The sequence below is a fragment of the Macaca thibetana genome, chromosome 5 (genome assembly GCF_024542745.1).
Source record: "Macaca thibetana thibetana isolate TM-01 chromosome 5, ASM2454274v1, whole genome shotgun sequence".
NCBI lineage: Eukaryota > Metazoa > Chordata > Mammalia > Primates > Cercopithecidae > Macaca > Macaca thibetana.
This window is the reverse complement of record NC_065582.1, coordinates 102,809,750-102,833,098: the sequence shown is the minus strand read 5'-3', so window position 1 is coordinate 102,833,098 and position 23,349 is coordinate 102,809,750. Positions and strand designations below refer to the sequence as shown.

The window sequence follows — 23,349 nt, the reverse complement described above, 5'->3', positions numbered from 1 at the left end:
GTGCACACCACCACACCTGGCTAATTTTTGTATTTTCAGTAGAGGCGGGGGTTTCACCATGCTGGCCAGGATGGTCTCGATCTCCTGACCTCGTGATCCATCTGCCTTGGCCTCCCAAAGTGCTGGGATTATAGGCGTGAGCCAGCATGCCTAGCCTTATTACTATTTCTTCAGGTAAATTAACTCATTGTAGAAAGTTCATGGAATCTATTAATAATCATAAATAAATAAGCCTTTCCTGAGTGACCAAGAGTATGGAACAACAGAGCATATAAAGCCACAAGGTCAAAAGGAGGCAGAATGTCTTTCCACACACAAACAGAATCTTCTTGACCTATCACTGGACCCCTTTCATTTGACCCCACCTCTTACCTCTCTTTGATCAGTACAAGGGATTTCAACAGTGTGTGTGTGTGTGTGTGTGTGTGTGTTATTCCCTTGGGCTATCTAAGTGCTGTGCTCTCCCTTCCTTTATGAGTTTTGTTACTTACACATCTTGGAACTCCTCCAGCGTTTTCTGGGGTGTGAAGACATTTAATAAACTAATAATCTGAAAGAGAGCGGAAGGGACAGAGGAAAAGAGAGAAAGAAAAAAGAGAGAGAATGTATTATTTTTAAATTTTATTTCAACTCAAAGTCACTCACTAATGCTATGGTGGAAATGGAGAAGTTGGAAAAATTTCTAGAGCTGTCTCACAGGACACAGAAAAGTATACTCAGAAAGAACAGATGATCTGTCTTCAGGTTAATAATGCAGCTAAAAAGCTAAATTCTTGGGCAGAAGAAAGAATCAGAGAGATGCATAATTGTTACACTGCTTTCAAGTGTGATTCCTCGTGGCAGAATATGGGCCTTTGGGGGATTAAACAAAAAAGGAAGAAATGCGGTGTGAGAAGAGAGGTGGCAGTAAAACACTGTGCGAAACATAGCAAGGGGATACGGATACTTCTCCTCCAGATGAACAAAGTCGTATTCTACTTCATGACTTTTTTGTGTTGTTACTTTATATTTTTTTACTTCTACCTCACCCTCAAATATTAAACTAATGCTCCAATAATATGTGTGGGGAAAGGTGCATTCTAGATGATATCAATGATGAATTTAGTAGAAAATTATTTAAAAGTTTTCTGCATTCAGTTAGAAGCTTTTTGTTTCTTGCTTTATTTTATATATTAGCTAGTAAAGAAATCTACCTTCTAGCATAAGCAAATTTTGTAAAAACCCCTTGTCACATTTCCAAATAGAGTTCATAGATCAATAACTCAAAATGTTCTTCCAGCTAAATATTTGGTACTAACGTGCCAGCAGGAAATGAATATAAAAATATACAGATACAAATCTTATACTCACAAGATAGTTGCAACTATTTTATTAAAAATAGATAAGTACAAGGTCAAGATTTAAGCAGCTTCAAAGCATCAATCAATGAATTTCAGTAAACTCTATAAATGATATAAAGACATATGGAGTAATAAACATAAAATGAAATTAAACACCTGAGAAATTGACTCAATTCTATGGAATGTTTTATGTCTCATGTAGTTTTAACTTATTGAGAAATTGTTGACAAAAAATAATCATAGTACCATCCAATATTTTCTAGTATACATATATATGGCAATGGTTGTCATATAGTTTTTTAAAAAATCATCTTTTCTAAAGCAACCTTTCAGTGTGAAATATTCATATAGAAATAAAATTGTTTTAAAATTATCTTTAAAACTTGTGATTAAAGTGCCATGTTATTCTGTATACTCAGTGCTAGTGAGTGTTGAAAACTGCCTATGAAGTACATCTTTCACTGTAACATCTACAGTGGGTCTGTTTCTCTAGGACTTTATCAATCTCATAAAGTAATTTATTTCATTTTGATATTTGTTCAAACAAAAACATTAGCGATTGTGTATAGAGCACACATTACACCCACACAAACATTCACATGAACACTCCTTAACAATGGATAAATGCTAACCCAGATCAACTAGTGAACAAATAATCCAGATAATCTAAGAAATCTAGAAAATAGCATTACAATTTTAAATAAATCAAGTTTTATTGTTTTAAAAGGTAATTTATCAAGATCTATTCCCTACTGTATGTTCTTATTTTCCCTTTTCCTATGACCTTGTTTTATCACTTTTCACCCTTCGAGAAGTTCTCCTCTAGCCTTCCTTTGCTGTCTTATAAATTCTAATTCCTAGCAAGAGCCAATTTTAAAAATGCCTCTGTAGAAGGAGATTATCACAGCTATAAAGTTTCCGTTTTAATTCAACAGTTTCCAGACAGGAATCTCAGTTCTTTTATCCCAGCATCTTCAGACACACGGATGTAAATCCGTGTTTGTCAGGCCCCACTAGTTCCTAGAATTGAATATTTATATTCTTTTTTTTAAATAACAATTTTAATCTAATTTTCAGTTGATAATAAATACAGAAAACAGGCGACCAAACTAACACCATAAAGAAGTATTTTCTAAATAGATTTTCTTCGTATTATTAAAGATTTAATGAGATTACTTTACTCTTCCTTTTCTTTCCACACTATTAACAGAGTTCTTATTAATGTGGAATTTACATTTGGTTGTAGTGGATTTCCTCTTCATAAAAAGTTCCAGAAATGTGTTTCTGCAGACTTCTGCATACATACATACACACATAAAAGGAAGGTAGCAGGTGGGGTGCTATTTATAAATTATCACTGCAATCTGGAACTCTTTTTTAGGCTTCATAAATATAAGTCTCCAAAATTTCAGTCAAGAACGGGAGGTATTATTCTCTCAAACTGACCAAGCAAGTGGGCATTTCTCCACATTGTATTGCATTACAGGGTCTGGCATGAGGATGAGGGAAATATAAATACATGTATGGAAAACTTTCCATACATTTGATTCATTGCTTATATCCATCCATTTTCCATTGCCAATATTATGCTCCATCCTCCTTGGCATAACAGAATACATTGCATTGATCATGTGGCTAATCTTGCACTTACCTTTATTTAACATACTGAAAGAACAAATTAGTATATAACTCTTCATAGGAACCATCCTTTCTATCATTTCTATATTCCTTTCTAGAAGTCTCATGTTTGTTGCATGGCTATATTAGATATGGGTGTGCAGTTCATAAAATTTTAATTTCTTGGTGAGGCCTTTGCTGCTTGGCCTATTTAAATGGGTAACCCTATCCCACCACACACTGACCAGTATTTTTAAATCTTCCTTGTTTGCTTTGCCTTACTTAATAGCACTTATCATCACCTGACATTTTACACATTGACCTGTCTTATTGTGGATCGCTTTGCTCTTGCCAATAAAGCATGAGCTTCACCTGGGCAGGGATTTGTCTGTTTTCTTCACCATCTAGATCTGTGCCTGGCACATTTTATTCATTCAACACATATACGTCAAGTGACTGAATTAAAAAGTCATCAGGGTAGAGGAATAGAGGAAAAGAGAAATACTGTCATGGGGCCCAGATCTGCGTATTTGCATTTCAAGTATCTTTCAACTTAATACTAATACATTTGTGTCTTCTCAGTGCTACTTGTAGATGGCAAGCATTATGGACAAGATACCTGGTTTATAAAACCACGCTGGTAATGTGTTCTGTGTAATTTTCATACATAAGAACTTTGTAGAGATAACTCTACAAAGGTATTCTACAACCTTAGAATGATTTTACTTGTAATAAAATTATTTTTTTATTTTTAAGAAAATAAAATTTTATTTATAATTTATTATGTATTTATATGTAAAATATATTCAATGTATTTATTATAATTTATTTATTAATAAAAGTTTTCATTAAAATAATGAATTCTCTCCTATTTATCTTTACTAGGAACAAGTGGAGCACAGAATGAATTCTAGAGGTCTTGGCCTGTGATTGAAGGAGCTTAGATTCTGAAGTAAAGAAAGTCCTTTAATGGTCTACCCAGCTGAGTTCTGATGAGAAAAAGCTCTTGATCCCATTCTCAAGTGCTTTGCAAATATGTACTTGCATACTTGCCCATCCCTGAAAAAAATAAGATGCCAACACACAGTGGATTCACTGAACAATTAGAGGCCACCACCAGACTACAGCTGAAACTAAAAGGAGATAACATGAATAAAACTCAACTGTTAACAATTAAATCTAACTTATAAATCGAAATTAAACGTAAATTATAAAGAAATATAGCATGGTGCTTTGTAGGTTTTTTTTTTTTTTTTTCCTGGCTTTTGGCTTTGCTTGTCTTGTTTCTTTTTTGGAAAGCATGAAGCTCTCAATTTGGAGCAAGATAACCAAATATGGTAAATTTTCTAACTAGGGAAATATTTATAAAATTCAGCACTTCCACATCATATGGTTTTTAGGTGATTTTTAAGCAGAAAGCTACCACGAGGACAATGAAATTGAATGCAGCATATTGGCAGGATAAACAACCTTAAGAGGCAGGAATTGCAAAGTAAAGAAAGCCTTTCTTACTCAAGTACAGACACATTTTCTTTTTCCAATCTCACAAACTCCCACCGCCAGAATTTTCAAAATAACAAAACTCACGTTTTTATGGTTCACACACTTCATGAGGACCAGCTCCCGGTACGCTCTCTTGGCATGGGTTTGGTTCTGAAAGGGTCTGCTGAGCTTCTTAATGGCCACATTTCTGTCAAGGACAGCATCATACGCGGCACTGTAGAGATCCAAGAGCAACTCAGAATTAAGAGCAAAAGATTCCTTAGAACTCTTGCCTACTTGACTAAGGACACAGGTAAAGAAAATGCTATTTTGGAATCTTACTCAGATTTTGTATACTCTGGTCACATGCCAATCAGGCTGTAAGTAAAGATATAAGTGACTTGTATAAGAATATTCTACATGCTAGAAGGATGAAGAAGAGTTGAAGGAAGTGAAGGAGAAGGGAGAAACAGGAGAAGGGGAGAAGGAGAAGAGGGCAAAGGAGAAGAGGGCAAAGGAGAAGAAAAAGATCTTGCCAAGAATATAGAATATAATTGCCTCAGTAAGTTGGTGGAATAAGAAGTAAGACAGACATTCAAATTTCCCACTAGTCATGAGACTATAGCAAGTCATTTAATCCCTCTGAGCTTGAATTTCTCATCTGTTAATATATGATATTTAATTTTTTATAGCTATAAAACTTCATTGTTCTTTGGTTGTTTTAAATCAACATTTTTTTCTATACCCATTCACAAGAACCAGGTGTTTTGTTTGTTTGTTACTGTTTTTTAGAAACAGAGTCTTGCTATATTCCCCCGGCTGGTCTTGAACTCCTGAGCTCAAGCTATCTTCCTGCCGCAGTCTCTTTAGTAGCTGTGACTACAGCCACATACTATGGCACCCAACTAAGAACCAATTTTTAAGGTGTGATGTTAATTGCCATAAAAGCACTTGTGGGCTGATGATCAAAGTGTACTCTCATTAACAACAACAAAGCTCAAAATAAGAAATGCAATCAGGAAATTTTAGAAACATAAATAACTGCATTTAAATACAAAGACAAAAATAAATGCTATTCATATGTGAAGCTTTCACACCGAGAATGAACATTTACAATGCTTTGAAAATAGGGGTGCTTTTACACTGTTGCTTTGAAAAAGCAATCTAAATATTTGGTGCTATTTCTCTCATATGTAGAATACATAAGTTTAGAGATCAAAGGAGAAAGTGAGAGAGGCTCTTTTTGCCATTATACCTAATGATGCACTCACAAAATATGTAACCCATCCCTGAAACTTTGAGTTCTGCTGGGTTTTATCTTAGTTGTCAGGAGGAAATGCAAAACCAGAATCCACTACAACTGATCTACTAAATTAGAAGTAACATTGACCACTGAAAGCTCACGCCACAGAACTCGGAGCCAGAAACGGAATTGCTATACCATAAGAAAATGACAGATTCACAGAATAAGGTTGAAAAAAGTCTTAGAGTTCACCGGGTCCATACTTCCATTTAACACTCATTCCTCTCTAAACTACGTCCATGAAAACTTTCACCAGTCTCTGTTTGCCCATCTCCAAAAACATGGAAATCATTGTATCTAAGCAGCTCTTTCTATTGTTGGGCAGCTTTGAGAATAGAAATGCCATCACTCTGATAAACAGTTATCTTTCTGCGGTTTCCACTGACTACTGTTAGTCCTGCCTTCCAGGGCAACTCAAAATAAAACATTTCCTTTCCATTATTAACCATAATATATGAAATCTATTAAAAGGCTGCACACAATGCCTGGCCTAGAGTAAACACTCAGTAACTCTTAGCTTTTAGCATTTTTCCCCTAAGTCTTTTCTTTCTTAAATTAAATATTACCAGTCCCCTACCATCACTTGTCAGATGTGGTTTCAAGTCCCATCACTATCTGGTCAGTTTCCTCTGAATAAACTCCAGTGTGTCAATATGCTCTGAAAATGCGGACCCTGTGCTAAATAAACATTGCTACTCTGGGTATAGAGTGTTACTGAAGATTAGGGTAGAGCTAATAACTCTTTCATTCATTCCTTTGCTCATTCATTCAACAAACCTGTTCTGACATAGTTAAAACAGCTAAGTCTGTCCTGGAATTCTTTAATAATGACATTCCACACTATTTTTTCTTTCACTTTTTAAGCTATTTTATTTTATTTAAAGTTCCTGGGTACATGTGCAGAATGTGCAGGTTTGTTACATAGGTAAATGTGTGACATGGTGGTTTGCTGCACCTATCAACCCATCACCTAAGTATTAAGCCCATCATGCATTAGCTATTTTTCCTGATGCTCTCCCTCCTCTGCTTCCTGGCCCCAACGGGCCCCAGTGTGTGTGATTCCCCTCCCTGTACCCATGTTTTCTCATTTTTCAGCTCCCCCTTAGAAGTGAGAACATGCAGTGTTTGGTTTTCTGTTCCTGCATTAGTTTGTTGAGGATAATGGCTTCCAGTTCCATCCATGTCCCTGCAAAGTACAGATGTCATTCCTTTTTATGACTGCATAGTATTTCATGGTGTATATGTACCACATTTTCTTTATCCAGTCTATCACTGATGGGCATTTGGGTTGATTCCATGTCTTTGCTCCTGTGAACAGTGCTGCGATGAACATATGCATGCATGTATCCTTATAACAGAATTATTTATATTCCTTTGGGTATATACCCAGTAATAGAATTGCTGGGTCAAATGATATTTAGGTTCTAGGTCTTCGAGGAATGCCACACTGTCTTCCACAATGGGTGAACTAATTTACATTCCCACCAATGGTGTAAAAGCATCCCTATCTGCAGCCTTGCCAGCAAATGTTGTTTCTTGACTTTTTAATAATCACCATTGTGAATGATGTAAAATGGTATCTCATTGTGGTTTTGATTTGCATTTCTCTGATAACCAGTAACGTTGAGCTTTTTTTCATGTTTGTTGGCCACATAAATGTCTTCTTTTGAGAAGTGTCTGTTCATGTCTTTTGCTCTCTTTTTATGGGGCTGGTTTTTTTCTTGTACATTTGTTTAAATTTCTTGTAGACTCTGGATATTAGACCCTTGTCAGATGGATAGATTGCAAAAGTTTTTCCCATTCTGTAGGTTGTCTGTTCAGTCTGATGATAGTTTCTTTTGCTGTCCAGAAACTCTTTAGTTTAATTAGATCCCATTTGTCCTTTTATGCTTTTGTTGCAATTGTTTTTGCCATTTTCATCAGGAAATCTTTGTCCATGCCTATATCCTGAATGGCATTGGCTAGATTTTCTTCTAGGGTTTTTATAGTTTGGGGTTTTATATTTACGTCTTTAATCCATCTTGACTTAATTTCTGTATAAGACATAAAGAAGAGGTCCAGTTTCAATTTTCTGCATATGGCTAGTCAGTTTTCCCAGCACCATTTATTAAATAGGGAACGCTTTCCCCATTGCTTGTTTTTGTCATATTTGTCAAAGATCAGATGGTTGTAAATGTGCAGTCTTATCTCTCAGTTCTCTATTCTGTTCCATTGGTCTATGTTTCTTTATTCATCTTTTTTTTTTTTTTTTTTTGGACTAGTACCATGCTGTTTCGGTTATTGTAGCCTTGCAGTATAGTTTGAAGTCAGATAGGGTGATGCCTCCAGCTTTCTTCTTTTTGCTTAGGATTGTCTTGGCTATTGGGCTCTTTCTTGTTCCAAATGATTTTGTAAATAGTTTTTACTAATTCTGTGAAGAATGTCAATGGTAGCTTAATGGGAATTGCATTAAATCTATAAATTACTTTGGGCAGTATGGCCATTTTCACAATATTGGTTCTTCCTATTCATGAGCATGGAATGTCTTTTCATTTGTTTATGTCCTGATTTCCTTGAGCAGTAGTTTGTAGTTCTCTTTAAAGAGGTCCTTTATATCCCTTGTTAGCTGTATTCCTAGGTATTTTATTCTCTTTGTAGCAATTGTGAATGGGAGTTCATTTATGATTTGGCTCTCTGCTTGTCTGTTGGTGTATAGAAATGTTTGTGACTTTTTCAGATTAAATTTGTATCCTGAAACCTTGCTAAAGTCACTTATCAGCTTAAGGAGCTTTTGGGCTGAGATTATGGTGTTTTCTAGATATAGGATCATGTCATCTGCAAACAAAGACAATTTGATTTCCTCTCTTCCTATTTGAATACCCTCTGTATTTCTTTCTCTTGCCTGATTGTCCTGGCCAGAATTTCCTTTACTATGTTTAATAGGAATGGAGAGAGAGGGGATCCTTGTCTTGTGTTGGTTTTCAGGGGGAGTGCTTCCAGCTTTTGCCCATTCAATATGATAGTGGCTGTGGGTCTGCTGTAAATGGCTCTTATTATTTTGAGGTATGCTCCTTCAATACTTAGTTTATTGAGAGTTTTAACATGAAGTGATGTTAAATTTTATCAAAAGACTTTTCTGCATCTGTTGAAATAATCATGTGGTTTTTGTCTTTAGTTCTGTTTGATGTGATGAACTGCATTTATTGATTTGAGTATGTTAAACCAGCCCTGCATCTCGGGGATGAAGCCAACTTGATTGTGGTGGATAAGCTTTTTTATGTGCTGCTGGATTCAGTTTGCCAGTATCTTATTGAGGATTTTTGCATCAATTTTAATCTGGGATATTTGCCTGAAGTTTTCCTTTTTTGTTGTTATATCTCTGCCAGGTTTTGGTATCAGGATAATGCTGGTCTCATAAAATGAGTTAGGAAGGAGTCCCACCTTTTCAATTGTTTGGACTAATTTCAGAAGAAATAGTACCAGCTCCTCTTTGCCTCTCTGGTAGAATTCAGCTGTAAATCCATCTGGGCTTTTGTTTGGTTGGTAGGCTATTTATTATTGCCTCAATTTTAGAACTTGTTATTGGTCTATTCACGGATTCAGCTTCTTCCTGGTTCAGTCTGGGGAGGGTGTATGTGTCCAGGAGTTTATCCATTTCTTCTAGATTTCCTAGTTTGTGTAGAGGTGTTTATAGTATTCTCTGATGGTAGTTTGTATTTCTGTGGGGTGATAACCCCTTTATCATTTTTTATTGTGTCTATTTGATTATTCTCCCTTTTCTTCATTATTAATCTAGTTAGTGGTCTAGTTTATTAAATTTTTTTTAAAAAAAAAACAGCTCCTGATTCATTGATTTTTTTTTTGAAGGATTTTTCATGTCTCTCTCTCCTTCAGTTCTGCTCTGAGCTTGGTTATTTCTTGTCTTCTGCTAGCTTTGGGGTTTGTTTGCTCTTAGTTCTCTACTTCCTTTAGTTGTGATGTTGGGGTGTCAATTTGAGATCTTCCTAGCTTTTTTAAGTGGGCACTTAGAGCTATAAATTTTCCGCTTGACACTGCTTTAGTTGCATCCCAGAGGTTCTGGTATGTTGTCTCCTTGTTCCCATTGGTTTCAAATAATTGCTTGATTTCTCCCTTAATTTCATTATTTACCCAGGAGTCATTCAGGAGCATATTGTTCAACTTTCTCGTAGTCGTGTGGTTTTGAGTGAGTTTCTTAATCTTGAGTTCTAATTTGATTGTGCTGTGGTCTGAACGACTGTCTGTTATGATTTCAGTTATTTTGCATTTGCTTAGGAGTGTTTTATTTGTAATTACGCTATCAATTTTAGGGTAAGTGCCATGTGGCATTGAGAAGAATGTATATTCTGTTGTTTTTGGGGTGGAAAGTTCTGTAGCTATCTATCAGATCCACTTGATCCAGAGCTGAGTTCAAGCCCTGAATATCTTTGTTAATTTTTTGTCTCGATGATCTGTCTAATATTGACAGTGGAGTGTTAAAGTTTCCCACTATTATTGTGTGGGAGTCTAAGTCTCTTTGAAAGTCTCCAAGAACTTCTTTTACGAAACTGTGTGCTCCTGTATTGGATGTATATATATTTAGGAGAGTTAGCTCTTGTTGAATTGAACCCTTACCATTATGTAATGCCCTTTTTTTTTTTTTTTTTTTAAATCTTTGTTGGTTTTAAAGTCTGTTTTTCAGGAACCAGAATTGCAACCCCTGCCTTTTTCTGCTTTCCATTTGCTTGATAAATTTTCCTCTATCCCTTTATTTTGAGCCTATGTGTGTCTGTGCACAGATATTGGTCTCTTGAATATAGCAGACTGTTAGGTCTTGTCTTTTTATACAGCTTGCCATTCTGTCTTTTAATTAGGGCATTTAGCCTATTTACATTTAAAGTTAATATTGTTATGTGTAAATTTGATCCTGTCATCATGATGCTGACTGGTTATTTTGCAGGCTTGTGAATATACTTGCTTCATACTGTCATTGGTCTCTGTACTCCAGCATGTTTTTGTAGTGGCTGGAAATGGTTTTTCCTTTCATATTTAGTGTTTCCTTCAGGAGCTCTTGTAAGGCAGCCCTGGTGGTGACAAATTCCCTCAGCATTTGCTTGTCTGTAAAGGATTTTATTTCTCCTTCATTTATGAAGGTTAGTGTGGCTGGATATGAAATTCTGGGTTGGAAACTCCTTTCTTTAAGAATGTTGCATATTGGCCTCCAATCTCTTCAGACTTGTAGGGTTTCTGCTGAGGGGTCTGTTGTTAGTCTGATGGCTGTCCCTTTGTAGATGACCTGGCCTTTCTCTTTGGCTGCTCTTAACATTTTTTCCTTCATTTTGGCCTTGGAGAATTTGATTACGTGTCTTGGAGTTAATCTTCTCATGGAGTATCTCACCGGGGTTCTTTGGATTTCCTGAATGTGAATGTTGGTCTGTCTTACTAGGTTGGAGAGGTTCTCCTGGATGGTATTTTGAAGTATGTTTTCCAACTTGCTTCCATTCTCCCCAACTCTTTCAGATGCTCCAATCAGTCATATGTTCAGTCTTTATACATAATCCCATAGTTCTCAGAGGTTTTGTTCATTCCTTTTCATTCTTTTTTCTCTAACCTTGCCTGAATGTCTTATTTCAGCAAGATAGTCTTCAGGCTCTGAGATCCTTTCCTCTACTTGGTCTATTTGGCTATTGATACTTGTGGTTGAATTGTGAAGTTCTTGTGTTGTGTTTTTCAGCTCCATCAGGTCATTTATGTTCCTCTCTAAACTGGTTATTCTGGTTAATAGCTCCTGTAATGTTTTATCATGGTTCTTAGCTTCTTTGCATTGGGTTAGAACATATTCCTTTAGCTCAGCAAAGTTCATTATTACCCACCTTTTGAAGACTACTTCTGTCAGTTCATCCATTGCAGTCTTACCCCAGTTCTGTGCCCCCACTGGAGAGGTGCTGCAATCATTTGGAGGAGAAGAGGCACTCTGGCTTTTTGAGTTTTCAGCATATTTGCATTGATTCTTTCATATCTTCATGGATTTTTCTACCTTTGATTTTTCAGGCTGCTGACCTTTGGATGGGGTTTTTGTGGGGTCTTTTGTTGATGTTTTTGTTGCTTTCTGTTTATTTTTCTTTTAATGGTATGGCCGAACTTCCATAGGGCTGCTGTGGTTTACTGGGGGACCACTCCAGACCCAGTTCAGCTGGGTCCCTCCTGCTCTTGGAGGTATCACCAGCAGAGGCTGCTGAACAGCAAAGATGGCTGCCTGCTCCTTCCTCTGGAAGCTCCATCCCAGAGGGGCACCAAGCTGATGCTGGCCAGAACACTCCTGTATGAGATGTCTGGCAACCCCTGTTGGGAGGTCTCACCCAGTCAGGAGGCACAGGATCAGGGACCTGTTTAAAGAAGCAGTCTGGCTGCCCCTTGGCTGAGCAGGTTGGGCCGTGCTGGGGAGAATCCCCCTCATCTGGACTGCCAGTAGGTGGGAAAGACTAGGTCCCCCAAACTGTGAGACTCTGGCCACCCCTCCCCTCAGGGGCTCCTTCCCAGGGATATCAGAGTCCTGTCTGAAAACCCCTGGCTGGAGTTGCTACAATTCCTGCAGGGAGGCCCTGCTCAGTGAGGAGGGATAGATCCAGGCTCCACCTAAAGAAGCTCCACCTAAAGAACGATCTGCCACAGCCACTGTGATGTGCTAAGGGGAATTCCTCTCAGTTCAAACCACCCGGTCTCCCTGACACCAGCAGGGCAAAATGGCCAACTGGAGTTGCAGTGACGGTGAATGGCCACCCCTTCCCCAGGAACTCGGTTGTCTTAGGCATTGTCCAGCCTGCCGCCACTGGTTGCAACCCAAGCAGGTGGCACAGCTCTGTGCCTGGAACCAAGGGCCCTCGTGATGTGGGCTCACAAGGGGATCTTCTGATCCACAGGATGCATAGATCCATGGAAAAAGCATGGTTTCCCAGATGGGTCAGCACAGTCACTCACCGCCTCTCTTGGCTGGGTGTGGGTGATGAAGCAGGATTCACTCACTGTTTTCATTCTTCTCAGTGGGAGCTGCTGACTGGAACTGCTTCAATTTTTTTTTTTTTTTTTTTTCCAAACAGAGTTCTGCTCTTGTTGCCCAGAATGGAGTCCAATGGCACAATCTTGGCTCACCACAGCCTCCGTCTCCTGGGTTCAAGTGATTCTCCTGCCTCAACCTCCTGAGTAACTGGGATTACAGTCATGCGCCACCATGCCTGGCTAATTTTGTATCTTTAGTAGAGACAAGGTTTCTCCATGTTGGACAAGCTGGTCTCAAACTCCCGACCTCAAGTAATCCGACGGCCTCAGCTTCCCAAAGTGCTGGGATTACAGGTATGAGCCACCACACCTGGCCTGGAGCTGCTTCTAATTGGCCATCTTGGCTCCTCTCCCTCCATCCACCCTATTGACTCACAGTGAGCCTATGTTAATTTAAAATACTGTCTCTTAAAAATCTTGTGCTGCTCTTACACTAATACGTCAGCACTGGTGTTTCTGTGCTTGTGCTTGTTCTTTTTCACCTACCAATGGCAGCACAGATAAAGAGTCAAGTGGTCATGTATCTTATAGGTAACATATAAGGGCAACAGTGGATTTGGAAACACAGGAACTAAACTTACTTTCTAAAGTTAAGTCATTGTATTGGCAGAAAATTGATCCATCACCTCAAAGACAAGGACTAAATCTTAAGCCAAAATTAACTTAGCTGAAACTATTAAAATATCAAAAGAAAGAATGGCAATCAGTCATGAAAGCATATGAGGGAGTTGAAGAGGCAAACTCTGGCACTGCTTGGCCAAATAAGAAAGTACCTTTTTTATTATTAGGTAGGTCCAGACATCCTGTCAGCCAAGCAGATGGACACATTCATATTGTGATTGTCAGAAACTACAGCCAGTTTGCATTCTGATCAAAGTCTCCTTGGGCTGATTCTATCCTCTACAGTCAACATTATACTAATCAAAACTTATTCAGAATATGTGTATAAGAATATTATCTATATTTGGTCAGCCTCACTGTTACATCTTTCATAATTAAAAAAAAAAATTTGGCATCTGGTTTTGTATGTGAGATGGTAGTGAGGATTGTCAATGTGAGTTTGAGTCCCTGAGATATTGACCAGATCATGCAAGACAGTGGGCCATCCCCCTATCTCATATGGAAAAACGGAGAAAATGCCACCCTCTGGGATTTCTTGGCAAGCAAAAAAACTAGACAGTTCTCCTGGAAACGCTGTGGCATTCTCCCTCTGTCTGGTACTTCCTCCTCGAAGCAATTTTAGGTATGAATGTCAGCCCTCCTGCTTACTAAATGTGATCAAGTTATTTACACTTTCTGACATTAGTTTCCTCATACTTAAAATGAAGAGAATAACAACTTGACAAGCTTGTTGTAATGAGTAAAAGAGTTAATAACGTATAGATAATGCCTCACTTAGAGTGAGCACTGAGTAAATGATGGCTATTACTATTTTTAAAATCAATGTTCTTCCCAGATTCATTATGTCATGTAGGACAGGATAAAGCATGAATTCCTAGAGCATAGGCAACAATTGGACACATATCTGCTAACCAGTAGTTGTTTAGTCTTTCTGCTAATTACAAATACATTCAACTGTACCACCACCATGACCACATTTTTCAAGTATGTCCCATGACATCATAAAATATATCTTCCAAAAAGACAAAAAGCTTTGTTAAATTTTGAATACATTATAAGCTGGGCACAGTGGCATGTGCCTGTAGTCCCAGTTACCCAGAAAGCTGAGGCAGGAGGATTGCTTGAGCCCAAGAGTTCAAGACCAGCATGGGCAACATAGTGAGACCACCCCATATCAATAAAAATAATAAATACATACATCCATATATACACTGTAGCCATACAGTTGTCTAGCTTACCACTTTAATAAACTATCTGTATGATATGTTTTTAACAAACCCCCTATTCCCAATGATCACTACACCCTGTCTTAACGGTTCACAGGGTATCATTTCTTTTTTTTTTTTTTTTTTTTTTTGAGACGGAGTCTCGCTCTGTCACCCAGGCTGGAGTGCAGTGGCCGGATCTCAGCTCACTGCAAGCTCCGCCTCCCGGGTTTACGCCTTTCTCCTGCCTCAGCCTCCCGAGTAGCTGGGACTACAGGCGCCCGCCACCTTGCCCGGCTAGTTTTTTGTATTTTTTAGTAGAGACGGGGTTTCACCGTGTTAGCCAGGATGGTCTCGATCTCCTGACCCCGTGATCCGCCTGTGTCGACCTCCCAAAGTGCTGGGATTACAGGCTTGAGCCACCGTGCCTGGCCCACAGGGTATCATTTCTAACCAACACAAGAAACAGTGTCGAGTTCACGAGGTGTCTCTTATAAGCTAACCCTTCCTCTAAAGAAATAAGAACTTTTGCCTATCTTGAATTGTGTGGATACTGTGGTTTGGTTTACTGAACTTCCTATGACTCTTTTATGTCATACCTTCCTATATTAAAGATACTTCAGAGTTAAGTGTACAATTCCCAGAAGCTTTTGCAGCTAGCACTCTGGATTCCAGTAAGATCCTGCAGATGCACCTATGAGCGATTTGTAGGGCAGAAGTGAGGATGATCAGCATCTTCTGACATGTCTTGTTTGAGAAGCAAGGTCTTGTGGAGATGTGAGGTTTTCTTCTGAAGCAGTAATTCATGTCATTCTCCAGATTCCTGGTTAAGAGGAGGAGTGGCCCCAATGAACTCCAGGTTCCATTCCCTTGTTCACAGCATAATAGAGTAGCCATGGCAACAGTAAGTGCATAATTCCAGTTCTATGATTTCCTAATCTCAGCTTTGATAGTATGTTCTGGAAATCTGATGGTTCTAGGATACTCTCAGAGGTGGGAGCTCCCTGGTGATTCAGCTTTTGGGTGTCTGGGAGTCATTCAAGGTAGCCCAGAGTACAGCCCACTTCTCCAGGCCTTCCTGTAATTTTACAGACACCCATTTACAGCATTCAATCTCTGTCTGCTTAAAATGCTGCTGTCTTCCTCCGTGAACCTTGGCTGACACTTCAATCTTCCCCATTTTCTGTAATTCCTCAGTGATTACTGGCAGAAGTTTAGCAAATACATCTGCAAATTGGCATCATTGATGCTGTACAGTCACAAATTCATGTCTGAAAGTTTTCTATTACTCTTGAGTCATCTATTTTTTCCAAGAATCTTGGTCTGTGGAATCTTACTTTTTTTCTTTCAGCATTTTTTTCTTTCTGCTATCTTTATGCAGGTAAAAATGGAGATAAGTCTTTATGAAGATTTTTCCAACAATTCTCCAGCCACACTGCTGAAGATTATCCAGCAACTTCTTGGCATACAGTACCAACACACCTCCGCTTCTACCAGGTTTATTCCTAAAAGAGTGATAGAGCTTTCTGCTGTTATACTCCTGTCATTTAATTCAGTTTGATGATGCTATGAAGCTATGTTTACCTCCTTGTATGTATTTATATAAATACACACACACACACACACACACAAACACACATACACACATCTCTGAACGCAAATCTTGTTCACAATATATTTATCAGGTATTTTTTTCTTCTGACAATTGCAGACAACCTCTTACACAAATATTCTTCTTCCTAAGTCATAATCATTTATTTGACAATTTTTCTTGTTCCTCTTTCCCTTTACATTTAAAATGTTTGTAATCATATTAAATATTCATGGGGGAAATCCCTAAGCATTATTGTAGCATCTTAAACATCTTAAATAATAGCCTGGCAAATCAAATTCTTTAATAAGAATCACGTTTTTGAACCTGCCAAATTCACTTCTGCCTTGGGATTCTGCAATTGTTCCTCCTGCCTGGAATGCTCTTCTTGCATCTTCACTTGGCTAACCCCATTTGTGATTCAGATTTCAGCCCAAATATTTTCTCCTCAGAGAGGCTTTCTTTAGTTTTCCCATCAAAAGTCAACAGTTGATTTTTTGGTTAATTATTTTGTCATTGAATGGTTTGGCTGTACAAGTTTGGTTATATTTTTGGGAATACTTTCGATTACAAGTAACATAATTCTGAATAATAATAACTTAAGTAATAAAGATATCCATTATATCATATAACAAAGTATAAAAGTAGGCTTATCTAGGTTTCAGGATGCACTGTGATTTTTGAGGACCCTAAGCACTTTTGTCTTCTGATTTTCTGCAAATTGGTTCTCAGCATGTTGGGAATAAAAAGCCAATAGGGCCGGGAGAGGTGGCTCCTACCTGTAATCCCAGCACTTTGGGAGGCCGAGGCGGATCACGAGGTCAGGAGTTCGAGATAAGCCTGGCCAACATGGTGAAACCCCATCTCTACTAAAAATACAAAAATTAGCCAGGCGTGGTGGCACGCACCTGTAGTCCCAGCTACTTGGAGGCTGAGGCAGGAGAATTGCTGGAATCCGGCAGGCGGAGGTTGCAGTGAGCCACTGCATTCTAGCCTGGGAGGCAGAGCAAGACTCCATCTCAAAAAAAAAAAAAGAAAAAAAGCCAATAATAGGAAAACTCTATTAATGTATCCAATGTATCCAAGGGCAGTGGTGTACGTGCTGTGATGCATGAAGATTTAGGAATAAAGGGCTTATTATGCCAGATGCGAGGTATGCTGCCAGCAGATAGCCTCTCAGCTCTTAGCCCCCTTTGAGGATGACCTCAACTGAAGAAAGCTGCCTAACCTAGCCTACACACTCTTCATAGGTAGCCTTCATTCAATGACTGATGAACATGGGGTTATAAAAGCCTGGTCACTTTACCCCAATTCAGTACAGTTGCTAAGGCTCATTACCTCTTCAGAACTACCAATAGGGTCAGCAGAGGCATCTATTGAGATTGTATTGCAGCTGAACTTCTGCCTCTATTTTCTTTTTCCATAGGTGTTGGCCCCCAAAATACTTCCTAATAAATCTCCTGCATGAAATCGCCATCTCAAAGTGTGCTTTCTGGGGAATGCAGTGTTTGGTAAACAGTAACTCATGGCTAAATACAGCAATATGCTCTGGAGTTCACCTGGATACTTCTCTAGACAAAAGGCAGGTCCAGTTATGGATAAACATCACTAGACATCAAGAAAAGCTCAACATCAAGAAAAGCCATTTCACCTATGTAACCAACTAACCTAGATGACCAAGCCTAGTTATAGAGTTTTCATTCGAAATCACTTTGTGCTTGATAGACACTGAATTGAAGCAAACACAGCAAGTGGGTCTCACAGCCAATCCCTCAAAGACAGTATCAAAAGCAGCAACTCCTTAAAACACTAGAAACTGAACTTTACAATCCATCAGCAGACTAAAGACGGGGAAGACCACACAAAGATTATTCACCTTAATCAAAAACATGGGACCAGCTCAGTAGCTCATCATCACAGAAAATAGATGAATGAAAACAAAATGGCTTCTCTAGACACAAGGAAATTTCTGAAAATAGGGATGGTGACACTGGAGAAAAAACTGAAGACTCTTGGAGAAAAAATAACTTCATCACAATAAAATAGTAGGTGATGGAATGCACACAGACTGTCTCAATTTCTCTTCTTTGATCTTTGTGACAAATTGTCTCGTGCCCATTCTGCTCCTTTACTGACCATTCAATAGACCATTCATATATTTATCTAGCCCATGTTTTAGTCTACAAAATTCACAAAGCTGCCAGGCTGCCAATTGATAGGATAAGCTGAAAATTTGGGAAATTAGACTGGCCAGCCCTGCTATAAGGCATATAGGGAACAGTCAGACAGCCTTGCTACAGTGATTTTGCCATTTGCTGTGCAGTACAAATCTATAATTATTTACTTTTTAGTGTTTAGTAAATATTTTCTAACTTTGCAATAAAACCCTTCCAACAGAAATAAATTAATAAAATTAAAACTGCATATTTAATTAAAGTACTATATACTAGATTTCTATTTCTTCTATTTTCTTGGTCACAACCAGACGAAAACCAGAAAAAGTCATCCTAAAGGACCATCAGCATCTATTTGAAAGTTATTAATTATTGTAAGAAGACTGTGCCTACATACAATGATTTAACACATGCAGCTATGTCTTAGTCTATTTGGACTGCTATAGCAAAACATCTGAGAATGGGCAGCTTATAAACAGCAGACATCTGTTTCTCATGATTCTGGAGTCTGGGAAGTACAAGATCAAGACACAGCCACATTTGGTGACTGGTGAGGGCTTGTTCCTCATAGAAGGCACCATCTTGTTGTGTTCTTACAAGGCAGAGGAGATAACTAGCTCTTTGGAATCTCTTTTATAAGGCACAAATATCATTCATGAAAGCAAATCCTCATGACCTAATCACCTCCCTAAGATGCCACTTTCTAACAATATCACATTGGAGATTAAGTTTCAATATATGAATTTTGGGGAGACACAAAAGATACATTTACAGATTACTCTGAATCATAACTTTTCATTTAGATCAAATGACTGTTCTTCTAAATTAATTTTGCTTATTTTCATTTTTGTGAGGATTACAAAATATATTCTTAATTGACAAAAATTGTATATATTTGTGGTATAAACCATCATGTTTTTATATATGTATACACTGCAGAACTGCTAACTCAAGCTAATTAACATATACATTACCTCTCATACTCAGATTTTTGGTGTGTTGAGAACACTTAAATCTCCCTAAGTAATTTGTAAGTATACAATATATTCTTATTAACTGTAGTCATTATGTTGTACAATAGATCTCTTGAACTTATTCCTCATATCAAACTGTCTAATTTTGTGTGCTTTGACAAACATCTCTCCAGTCTCCCCTGCTTTTGGCTTCCAGCCCCTGGTAACCACCATTCTAGTCTCTACTTCTCTAAACTTTATATCTTAACATAAGCTCCATCAAGTTCAAGATACTTTTGTAATCAACAATCCAGCCATTTAGTTTAGAACTCAGGGCCTTGGGAATTTAATCATGTTAATGCAGTCTTTTTTTTGTGTGGGGGGGGCATTATTAACTGAGAAAAATGGGTGCCTTTAAACATTTTCTAAAATTAGAAAATAAAAGAAGTCACAAGGAGCCAAATGAGGACTGTAAGGTGGATGCCTAAAATTGCCCTTGTTTGCTGACAGGAATGAGCAGGATCATTGTCATGGTAGAAAAAGACTTTCTGGTGAAGTTTCCCAGCCATTTATCTGCTAATACTTTGGCTAACTATCTCAAAACACTCTCATAATAAGCAGATAGTATCATCTTTTGGCTCTCCAGAAAGTCAACAAGCAAAATTCCTTGAGCATCCCCAAAAACTGTTACCGTGACCTTTGCTTTTGACCAGTTCACTTTTGCTTAACTGGACCACTTCCACCTCTTAGTAGCCATTGCTGTGATTGTACTTTGTCTTCAGGATCATATTGGTAAAGCTGTGTTTCAACTCCTGTTACAATTCTTTGAAGAAATGCTTCAGGGTCTTGATCCCACTTGTTTAAGATTTCCATTGAAACTTCTGCTCTCTCTTGTTTGCAACTGTTCTGGGAGCAACAGTTTTGGCACCCATTGAGTGGAAAGTTTGCTCAACTTTAATTTTTCAGTCAGAATTGTGTAAGCTGACACAGTTGAGATGCTTATGGTGTTGGCTTTTGTTTCGGTTATTAATTGTCAGTCCTCTACAATTAGGGAATAAATAAGATTAATTTTTTCCTTGAAAATTGATGTGGGTGGTCTGCCTCTGTGGGCTTCATCTTCAACATTGTTTCATTGTCCATTTGTAAACTCCTGATTTCTTTGGAGCATCATCCCCATAACTTTGTAAAGCATCAATCATGTCTTCATTTTTCTACCTAAGTTTCACTATAAATTTGGTGTTTTTTCTTGCTTCAGGTTTTACAGAATTTATGTGGTTCTGATAGGTGCTCTTTTGAAACTGATGTCTTATTCTTTTTAATGCCTCAAATTAGATCCTGTTCATATCCATTATAACAAGGTACTACAAGTTTATTCTAGTGCAAAATACATGAAATCCATGCATAACTTTTTCATAATACACACTTTCCATGACTTTTTGAAGCCCCCTCGTGTAACTGAGGTCATACAGTATTTGTCTTTCTGTGTCTAGTTTATTTTCCCTAACATAAAGTCCGCCAGGTTTATCCATGTTATCACAAATAACAGGGGTTTCTTCTTTTTGAAGTCTGATTATTACCTGATTGTGTATATATACCATATTTTTCTTATTCATTCATCTATTGATGAACACTTAGATTGATTCTCTTTCCTGGCTATTGTGAATAGTGTTGCATTGAATATGGGAGTGCAGCTATCTTTTTGACATACTGACTTCATTTCCTTAGGATTTATATCCAGAAGTAGGATTGCTGGATCATATGGAAGTTGTAGTTTTAGTTTTTTGAGGAACTGTATATTGTTTTCCATAATGGCTGTATTAATCATGTGAAGATTTTTTCAAGACCTTGCTCACATCAACATTGCTACAATTCCACTGGTCAAAGCAAGTGACATAACCAAGAGTCAGCATGAGAGGGCACTACCGAAAAGCATGGATATAGGAAGACGTAAGAGATTGGATTGCAATCAATATGCATTCCATTATTTATCACTATGATTTTCATTTAATTCTGCAAATAAATTACCAGTAAGTTCCATAATAACCTTCTTCCACATCTACTTACTTTTAGGTCATGTCAGTCAGAATAAAACAACCTAAGAATGACAGAGAGCATGCTGTTCATTCTATTCAACTCCCAAGTTCTTAAATATATGTACCATAAGTTAAACAACAGTTGTTAATGTGCTCCCTCTATTAGCAGAAAATAATTTTATTAACATTTAAGTTATGGCTACTTTATTTCATTTTATCATATGCCTCAAACATAAAATTAATATACTTCAATACTAGTTTGATTTTTTAATCCAATTCAATGATTCAAAATAAAGCTATGGAAGGTCATTCTATCAAAGTTTAAAATCTGACAACAGTGTAAAAACTATCATAGTTTTAGTTAAAATGTTGGCATTGAAGATAGATTACTTATTTTTTCAGTGATAACACACAAAGAAATTTTTGCTGAACATAATTACACTAAAAACAGTATTCTTACCACAATAAGAAATCTATGGAGTAGAAATGGACTCTGAATTTGTTGTGGTGCAAATATAATTCACACTGGGTCCAAACAAATTGCAATATTCTACAAATCAAAATAGAAGACAAATGTGACAAGATTTTTAAATATTTTTATAATTAGAATCACTTTCTTACAAAATTTTGGAGACAAAGCTGATATTGAATTTAAAAAAATAAAAACACTTTAATATGGCAATCAGCATATTTTCTTGGCATTTCTAATGCTTATGATCGAAAAATAACTTTTCATAAATAAGTCCTCTAAACTTTGGGTGCTTTTTTTTTTGCAAAATTACTTGGAAATATTTAATCATAGTATTTCATAACTGGAGCATCCCAAAATTCAGCTCTTGAAACTTTTAAGGAATAGCTATTATTATAAACAAAACTTGCAACTTGAAGCCCACAAGAATGTGCTGAAATGGACTAAGGCAAGAAATTAACTGAACACATCAAATGAAATAATGCATTCTCAAAGAGAGGATAAGATTTAATTTTGAAATTCCATAATTATATTTTAGAATATCTTAATTTGTAAGAACAGTCTTTCGATAAAGTTCTGAATTTTATGATCTTTTTATATTCTATGTGGGACCTGGTGTAATTTCTAATTTCCAAACATTTATATTCTGTGCAGGATTGAAATATGATTTTAAAGACCTATAATTTTTCAGCATCTAAATTTGGCAAACCATTAAAAAAGCCATAAATTCAGGCAATCTATTTGACAAGTATGGTATTATGAAATTATTTCTTGGATAATGGAACTCTAAATGAAGGGGGGAAAACTCAGTGTCTGTGAAAAACCTTGAACTCAAACACTTTTACATTACAATTCAAAAATACATTCGAATTAAGAATATTTTCAATTAACAAAAAGAGTATTTTCAATTTAGCAAAATTTGTTCTTAACAGACACCTAAGCCCCTTTTGAGGACATTTTTCAATTAAAAATATTGTTATATATATATTAAATGTGTCAATATTTCAAATTGACCATAACAAGCAATTTTTAAGATTCCCAGAAGTTTCATTAAAACTTAAGAATAATAAATTCATATTAAAAAGTTGACTTCAGAAAAATATCAGAAATTTCAGCAGATTAATATACATGAGATGTACCAAGAGTAATTATTTTTCTCATTGAACAACATTTAGGAAATTCATATAAGTTATGAAATATTAACTGTATTTTTATTTTCATTTTTTAAAATGTTTGAAACGATTTCTAATAACATTATTTTTATGACCATCAATATAATATCCTTTAGCATGTATTTTCATTGACAAAATATTCCCTATTAGATGTAAGTGATATGCTCTCCTGCTGCTCAAGGGCAATGTGCTTCTGGTTGAAGAGGCTTTTACATGTCACTCCCCCAAGACAAAAGAGTCAGAACCAAGGAACTGCTCTTTCAGGGTTACTGCTACATTCCTACCTTTGGTCATTTCGTGGCAATAAAATTTAAAGTATGATTTATGTTTAATTATTTTATCTGAACAAGATTCTTC

At 37.1% G+C, this 23,349-nt stretch overlaps 1 protein-coding gene and 1 long non-coding RNA gene across 10 annotated transcripts in view; one reads left to right on the top strand and one right to left on the bottom strand.

Moving 5' to 3' along the window:
- MAPK10 (mitogen-activated protein kinase 10) overlaps positions 1–23,349 on the bottom strand; it is a 445,883-nt gene that overhangs the window by 87,282 nt on the left and 335,252 nt on the right. For all 9 annotated transcript variants that reach the window (XM_050790476.1, XM_050790479.1, XM_050790481.1 and 6 more), the window contains 2 exons: positions 4,545–4,674; positions 492–550 (listed from right to left, as the gene is read on the bottom strand). In XM_050790476.1, the coding sequence (XP_050646433.1) occupies positions 492–550; positions 4,545–4,674 (189 nt within the window). The remainder of the gene's footprint in view (positions 1–491; positions 551–4,544; positions 4,675–23,349) is intronic.
- On the top strand, positions 15,566–18,248 carry LOC126954722 (uncharacterized). The gene is made up of 3 exons (XR_007725696.1): positions 15,566–15,643; positions 15,982–16,097; positions 17,618–18,248. It is a non-coding gene; the product is annotated as an uncharacterized LOC126954722 (long non-coding RNA).